The 8071-nt window shown below is 47.4% G+C and overlaps 1 protein-coding gene across 4 annotated transcripts; it reads left to right on the top strand.

Moving 5' to 3' along the window:
- The first annotated feature begins 6 nt into the window (after positions 1–6).
- On the top strand, positions 7–7647 carry IAH1 (isoamyl acetate hydrolyzing esterase 1 (putative)). 4 transcript variants are annotated; one of them, XM_061351752.1, is made up of 6 exons: positions 7–58; positions 1569–1621; positions 2149–2297; positions 3133–3294; positions 6452–6570; positions 7300–7647. In XM_061351752.1, the coding sequence occupies exons 1-6, from the start codon at positions 47–49 to the stop codon at positions 7480–7482; spliced, it is 678 nt and encodes a 225-aa protein (XP_061207736.1). In that variant the 5' UTR covers positions 7–46; the 3' UTR covers positions 7483–7647. The 4 variants fall into 4 exon arrangements, with proteins under 4 accessions (XP_061207736.1, XP_061207738.1, XP_061207735.1 ...); XM_061351754.1 differs by having other exon boundaries at positions 13–44; XM_061351751.1 differs by lacking the exon at positions 7–58 and adding an exon at positions 355–477.
- The last annotated feature ends 424 nt before the right edge of the window (positions 7648–8071 follow it).

The raw sequence follows: 8071 nt of genomic DNA, 5'->3' as shown, positions 1-8071 counted from the left end.
CTATTAGTATTACCAGGGTTAGTGACAGCTTCCCTCCCCAGCCTGTATGTCATTAGGCGTAACAGTATTAAGCCTTTCAAACGCGGTAACTGCATTCTATTTAAAATGAAATACCTCTTTGGAACAGTTAAAAAGTCTTATTTTAAAAGTTATGCTCGTGTTTTTAAACGTGCTTTCAGCCACCGCCAGGCGGGGCTCTCCCGCGGGAACCGCCATCTTCTCCAGGCCGCGGCTCCGCAGGAGGACGCGCTTCACTGTTACGGAGGTGGAAACCAGTTAAACATTAGCGCTGCTGGAACCTCAAGCCACCTCTTAACGTAGAGGGAGCTGCGAGGTCTCCTCCTGCTCCTCCTCCTTCTCCCCCCACCCCGTTCCGGAGGACGTCCGGCCGCGGACATGGCGCTGGTGGAGGCGGGTGCTTGCGGGCGGCTCTTGCTCTGGCCCCGTGTCGTCCTCTTCGGAGACTCCATCACTGAGGTAGCGGCCCTGCAGCAGCGCCGTGCCGCCGCCCTTGCCTGTGGGGTCGCCGGCTTCACACGGCCGTAAGAGCGGCGGACCCCCTAGCTCCCGCCTGAGCTCCGGAGCCCCGTGAGCATCCCGGTTCCTTGTACCGGAGTACCGTGGTTTTCTGTGGACACTGGGCCTGTGCCAAGCACAGGACTTGACTTAATTTGTAAGGAAAACCGAGCTGGCTGCAGCAGGAGGGGATGCGTGTGCCCTGTCGTGAGGCAGCCTGGCCTCCAGCCTCGCCTCGCCGACCGGCCCGCGCCTCGCCTGCGGCGGGAGAAGCCTGTCGGGCGGATCGTGGTGACTGAGCCCCGTAAGCCGCTCTCCCCCGGCTCTGACGGCTGCGGCGGGCTGCGGTCCGACCGTCCGGGGCTGGCGGGGTAGGGAGCAGCCCGGCTCTGTGAGGAGGGAAGGAGGCCAGAGAAGTGGGAGCGCAGCCTGGGGTAGTTACATCCCTGTTGGATCTCCCGTGAGTGTGCCAGGAGCTTTCACACTGATGGTCATTAATGAGATTCAGAGCCTTGTTGCGGAGAAGCAGAAGTTCCTGTGTTAGCAGTGTGGTCTGGTAAAAGTGTAGTTTCTGGTACTGCAGTGGCAGGGGTGTTTCTCAAACAGGGAGGACAGCCTGTTACTTGTAGTGTCCCTCACTCCCGCAGCATTGTAACAGAGAAGATAGTGCAGCAGTGGGAATAAAGGGAGGGGATTGATTTTTCCGCTGCTAGGAGAGAGAGGTGTCAGACTGCATTCTGAAGCAGCATGTGGAGGGAAGGTTGTTGAATGGAGGCGCAGTGAAAGGATCTTAGCAAAAGGTGTTAAAACCCAAATCTCATAAGCCAAGATGAAACTGCAGCCTGGCAGCGGTCAGTTTTATCACTTGCCTCTGATGCCAGCTGTGCATCTGCGTAAAGACCCAGACTGTTGGACCTCTGCAGGGCAGGCTGGGAGGAAGTGCTGCTGCAGAGAAAAGCCTTTGAGGAGGGAAGGAAGATGCTGGTGGTGGGACTGACTTGCTGGGGAGTGAGCTTTTCCAGTGAGGGTCTAACAGTTTTCCTTCCTCTCAGTTCTCCTTCAGGGAAGATGGCTGGGGGATGTATCTTGCTGAGAGACTGGTCAGGTAAGAGGTTAAATTCCCAAAGTAATGTCTAGCATGCAAGAACATCTGCAGCTCTTCCAAAAGAAAACCAACACAAGTTAATATTTAATGTATATTTATTTATTAACTATTTATTGGAGTGCAACTGCCTTAGTGGTAGCCTGCCCAGTAGTGGTGGGAATACTCACTGGGTGTTTCGTTCCACCAGAGCTTGAGGGGAAAATAAATCATAGAACGGTTTAGGTTGGAAGCAACGTTAAAGCTCACACAGTTCCAACCCCTGCCATGGGCAGGACGCCTTCAATTAGACCAGGTTGCTCAAAGCCCCGTCCAGCCTGGCCTTGAGCACTTAAATCCTTAGGGATTGTCGAGATCGTGCCTGCACTTTCAAGACACAAAGTTGTAATCCCATTGGAAACTTCTGTGACACCTCATCCTTTCTGAGAGGGACAGGAGCAGGTGTCCCGGCAGAGTGGTTCAGAACACCCCGGGTTTTGTCCTGGTGTGCAGAGGAGGACTGTTCTTTATGAGATGTGTTTCTGTTTCAGAAAATGTGATGTTGTGAACCGTGGGCTCTCAGGGTACAACACCAGATGGGCTAAATTGATCCTGCCAAGACTGATCGCTAAAAGTGCTGGTGCTGAGAGTACTGTTGCAGTTACTATTTTCTTCGGAGCTAATGACAGTGCTTTGAAAGGTACCGTACCTTCCCACCCCTCACCCCTATGACTCAAGACAGTTTTACAGTTCAGCAGGGAAAGCAGAACATCACACAGACTTTTCCTGGCACTTCTCCGTGAACCAGTTACCCTCTCTTTGTTTTTACAGTGGATCGTTTTCAATCATTTTATTTGTATTTAAACCATGCAGTGCCTTCTATTCCTCTCACGAAGTTTTAATATCACAAGTAAATGTCAAGGTGCTCAAGAATCAGTCATATATCCATCACCTAAAACTGGAGTTGGGCATCCTGCTGATTTTTTTGCCTTTAAAGCAGGCTCATGAGTTCTGGCCGATGGGTTGAGGAAATGAGCGAATGAATGCACATTTGGATTATTTTAGAGATAAGCATAGCAAGCATGCAGAGCTAGTCTAATCAAAATGATAACATCAGCACACGAAGGACTGACTGTGCATCTGTGGGAATTTCCCAAATTTTCTCTGCACCCAAGAGGGGTAAAAATCTTAGGTTTTGTTTCAGTGAGGTTTGAGGTGATGGTGTGATCTAATACTAAGATACAGGGTTGTAAGAAAGAGTGTCTAAAAATACATATTTTTCTTTGGTTTTTATTTTATTTTTCCCTGTGCCTTATTTGTATTAGTTGAAAGTGCTGTGTTTAAAACCTTGATTTGGTTGCTTTGGATGTTGAGGAACAGTGTTTTCCTACCACACCTCCTGGTCCAGTGGTTGAGGTGAACTGCACACAAAATGAGTGCCTGCATTTATACGCTGTGTACAAAGCACATTGTACTGTGTAATAAACCTGTGAGCAGTTTAACATCACTAGTGCACGTGCTCCATCCCTGAATAGATCTGAACCCAAAGCAACACGTTCCTTTGGAGGAGTACGCTGCGAACTTGAAGAGCATGATACAGTACCTCAAGTCAGTGGACATTACTGAAGACAGGATTATTTTGATAACGCCACCGCCTCTTCATGAATCAGCTTGGGAAAAGGAGTGCCTTGCCAAAGGTAAGAGTGATGCGGGCAGGCAAAGCTTCAGCATTTTACTGGCAGAGTGTAAGCTTCTGATTGCAGGCTGAGAGGTGATTCGCTTCATGCTTGTACCGGGTAGCAGTCATGTTCCTTGAGCTGATGGAAAAAAGGACAAGTAGCTGTCTTGCTAAAGAACTTTTGGGTAAGCTTGTGCAGTAACTAAAGACTGATCAGTAACATTCTTTTGAAAGTGTTGTTTGAGCTGTTTGTGCGTAGAACTGGCAGAAGCGTCTGCCCTTTGAGAATGCAGGTTGTGCTGAGATGCCCTAGACAGACTACATCATGTCCTCACAGCTCCCAAAATAACCCAAATTACGGAAGAAATTCTGGCATTGGGTGCCTTACGCAGTAATATCCTAGCTGGGTTTATTTTAAATTTACACCTCCCTCCCCAAAGATACCATCATCTAAGATGCAAATAAAAGTACCCGGGAAGGAAGCAAAAGCTGATTAAATGATTTTTCATTATGATGTTGTTCAGGATGATTCTAAAAATAGAGACAGAAGAGCACTGCTTACTTCGTGTTAGTCAGCTGGTGGAAATTGCCATAATCCCACTGACTCCAGCAGCGACAGTTTATGCCTCTTAAGAGTGAGTCCTCTTTTGGGACAACTTGTCCACTTCTTGCACATTTATAAAAGACTTGAGTTAGATTCAGATAAATACAGAGCTGTCACCTTAGTATTTGCAGGGTTTTCTCTAACTTAAGTGATATTACATGTCCTGAGCTGTGTGCTCAATCTGGGTGGTAACATTTTGAAGATGATCCCATGTTTAAACTGTACCAAGTTAGGCTGTGTTGTTGCATGACTTTGTATTAGGGGGCTTTGTTGTGTGGTAGTGGTCACTGTACAAAACAGGGTTTGGACTGTATGGACTTTCAGTCTCATCCAGCCAGGTAGTTTTTATATTTAATGTAGAAAAAGAGAGAAAGTCCCCCAAAGAGTTATACTCACAAATTGTGTAAGACAGTAGCAGCTATAGCAGGACAGATCAGACACGGCCAGTACAGTAGATGTGGCAGTATTAGATCCTTGGACAGGGACTGAGAGGCAGGTCAGGCATAGAGCAGCCTTTCCTGTCTGTGCGCAGCTCTCATTATAGCCCTGGATTCCAACACATGGACCTGTATTGTCCTCTTGAAATGTTAGGTGAGCACACCATGAATGCTGCTTAGCTCTCAAGTAACACCTCTAAAATGTTGTTAATTCATTTTCATCTTAAACCTATCCTTTTTGTGGGGTAGAGAGGGAGGAAACTTGCATTTACAGTGTTGAATCTGCCAGCATCTGTCTAAAAGAGTTTGCTCTCTAGGGATGGAACAAAAGACAGGGTGATCTCAGACCATGGACCACAAATGGAGTATTGTGGGCACAGGAAGCAGCATTTTTTGATCATCTGCCCTCAACTATTATCCAGGGGAAATGTTGTGTTTATTTCTGGTTTTGTCAGTTAGAGATCAGAGCAAAGGAGAGAGAGGTGTGAAACATGAGGGTGATGTTTCACAGGAACATTCATTCAGGTGTGAAAATAGGTGCGAAAAGAAGCACAGCTTCCAAATCCAAATGCTGTGGGAGATGGAGTCAAAGCCCTTACGAAGGTCAGAGCTGCTCTTCATCATCTGCATAGCCATTAATTCATTGCAGAAGGCAATCGGGTGATCAAGCACTATCTGCCTTTGCTAGATTTGTATTGATAATTACTTGTTGTCCTTCATGTGTTTGGAAATGAATCTCAAGAGGAGGTAACCCCACTATCTTTCCCAGGACTGAGGTGAGGCTGAGTGATAAACAGGTCCCAGGCCCTTTCTTGTCTTTCTTGAGATTGGATGTCATGTGAACCTTCTTCCAATCACTGTGGGGCTCCTGTTAGCCCTGAATTTCTGTAGGTGGAAGGCACTGACCTCATGAGTACAACAGGTAGCTCCTTCAGGTCAGTCCCACACACCCAAATGTATCTGGTGTCTCCAGGTTTCCCCTAAGCCATTGCTCCCCACTGCTGGCTGTCACAAGACAGGGTGGGATGTGCAAGTCAGGATAAATTGCTAGGTTGCCTTCTTGGTCCCTCAGGATATCCCCATGTTCTTTCTGAGCTTCCTTTGGCCACTGCTCTTCACTTACAGACCCAGCAGCACGTGCGTCTGCAGAGCTGCACACTGAGAGCAGGTGTGCATGTGCTTCCAAAATGGAAGAGGAGATGAAACAGTTAAGAAGTAATCCTAACAAACAGTGAAAGAAAAGGCAAAGGGAGAATAAGAAATCATCCACTCTGCTAGGATGTAAGTCATCAAACTGGAAAGGGGCAGGACTGCAGGACCTCACCTGGGGAGGTGAGGCTGCGGCCAACACAGGGAACATGGCAACAAAGGGAGCTCTGCATGGTGGCGGCTGAATGAGCTGAAGGGCCACTCGGTTCCGTGTGAGAGTTAGATCAGGAAGAAGGTTGAAGAAAGGCGGAGGTAGGAAATGTACTGTTATGGGGAAGGACCAGGGGGGCTGCCAGAGGTATTTTGATGATGAAAACAAATGATGGGAGGAAGGAGATGGCAGTGAGAAGAGGTGGGAATCATCATGTGCAAGGAGGGAGTAGGAGTTAAAGGTCCCATTAAAAAAGATAATAATAAAATAAGGTAATTTAATGATATCCTGCCCCAAAGTTTCCCTGGGCTCCATACAGAGCTGCTGGCACTGAGCACGGACTGACCACCCAGCTCACAGTTAACTGTGCACACAAAGGTACCATTTGTGGGTGCTGATCAAGCTTTGGGCCTGCCTACATATGAGACTGCTGGAAGGAGATGCTAAATGGTGGATGTTACCCAGGGAGTAAAAGACAAACTTCAAAATAGATTTACATTTTGTTCACCCTATTCCACATGCTAGGTGCAGGTGTATGAAGAGTTTTAAATCTGTTAACAAGAAACATGTTTTCAGATGCCTCAAAACCAAAAGGTGCCCTGAAAGAGACTCACCAAGCTTTAGCTTCCAGCCACTGAAATCTGCATGCTTTGGATTTGGTTTGCAATTGGTTATATGTGGGCTGGTTTAACAAACTGATATGCATCGTGCAGAGGACTGAAATCAGGGTGGATCAGTCACGATTGCCAAATGTTTTTTTGTTTCTGATGGATAGGTGATAAATTGAATCGCCACAATGCAACCACTGGGGAGTATGCCCAGGCCTGTGTTCAGGTTGCTAGGGACTGTGGAACTGATGTAGTCGACCTCTGGACACTGATGCAGAACAATCAGGTATGATGTCAAAAAAGCTTTAAAACTGTCATGAATTGTGAAGTGCATCATTTAGCTTAGAGGAACTGGTAGTGCTGCATGTTCACTGAAATGGTACAAAAAAGATCTGTATTACACTTTGGGGAAGGGAAAGGATAATTTAGAAAGCTTCATAGTGAGCTTTGAGAAATAAAGCTTAACACAGACTGGCCATTATGTTTGCTTAGTGAATGTCCCCTGGGAGCATTACACATACATAACCTTTTCATAGGATCACAAGATGGTGTAGGTTGGAAGAGGACTAGTTCCAACTCCCTGCCAAGGGCTGGGACACCTTACACTAGAGCAGGTTGCTCAAAGCCCCATTCAACCTGACCTTGAACACTGCCAGGAATGAGACAGCCATAACTTCTCTGGGCAACCTGCATGGTGTTGGGATAGCGTCAGCACAAGGTTAGGTCAGGCTGCACTGGTGCCTCGCTGGTGCAGGTGACCAGATTCCTATACTGGTCTGTGACAGTCTGTTACAGACCTTATAGGCAGATAACTCCAGTTTGGACACTGAATCTCACCCACACTCCCTGGTGCAGTTGACTGTTCAGTAGTGCAGTAGACTCAATATTTTGATACAAGCATTGAAAAAAAACCCCAGTTTATAATTCAGCTGTCTCTGATGAACTTAACAGTTACTCAATACCTTCTATTTGCAACTAGCAAATACACTGATACGTGTTTTAACCTTGCCTGCAGGATTTCTCTTCCTACTTGTGTGATGGTCTTCACTTATCACCGAAAGGCAACAGCTTTCTAGCAGCACAACTGTGGTCACGCCTGGAAAAAAAACTGTCAGCTCTTCCTTTCCTGCTTCCATACTGGCGTGATGTGGACCACACACACCCTGAGGCCACTCTGCTGCCAGATGCCCTGCAGTGAGGAGCTGAAGCAGCCTTGCTGGACAAAGCCACTCTGCTTGTGAGCAGCCACTGCCAGGAGCACAGACAATGCATGCCTGGGCAAGGGGAGGTGGGGGGACCCCCTTACAGTGCTCTGCCTTGTCCCCTTCTCTTGGGCTGTGGAGAATAAAAGATGAGATCACTGTGGGTGTGTCATGGGGTAGCTCGGCAGGATGCTGCATGTGCTGGTAGTGTGAACATCTGTGGGGGTGAGCAGCTTTTTCCTTGGCACATTTGGAAGAAAATGAGTCTCTCACAGAGGCTGCCCTGAGTTTTAGGAACTACACTTTAATTAATACCATCTACTAGCTTTGAGCACCTAGGAGCCAGTAAGAGGCAGTAGTGTGGACGGTCTTAGGAGCTATTAATGTCAGTTAAGTTTGTTTGGATGTAATACAGCAGTGAAAGCAGTTATCTGAGATTTAGTGAGGCTTTTGATAAGTGACAGATTGTAGGTCAGAGCAGGGGGTGTTTAACTTATGTGGGCACCAGCTTCTTTACACCCACCTCTTGCATATAGGCACAGATTGCAAAGCGGTGCAGGGCCTGACGAGAGAGCTGTTAGTGCC

This window comes from Neopsephotus bourkii, unplaced genomic scaffold, assembly GCF_033783945.1.
Source record: "Neopsephotus bourkii isolate Nb327-2 ecotype Australia unplaced genomic scaffold, CSIRO-AGI_Nbou_v1 NB_595, whole genome shotgun sequence".
In the NCBI taxonomy this organism is placed as follows: Eukaryota; Metazoa; Chordata; class Aves; order Psittaciformes; family Psittacidae; genus Neopsephotus; species Neopsephotus bourkii.
The sequence above is the reverse complement of the archived record's forward strand: the minus strand, read 5'-3'. Positions and strand labels throughout refer to the sequence as shown.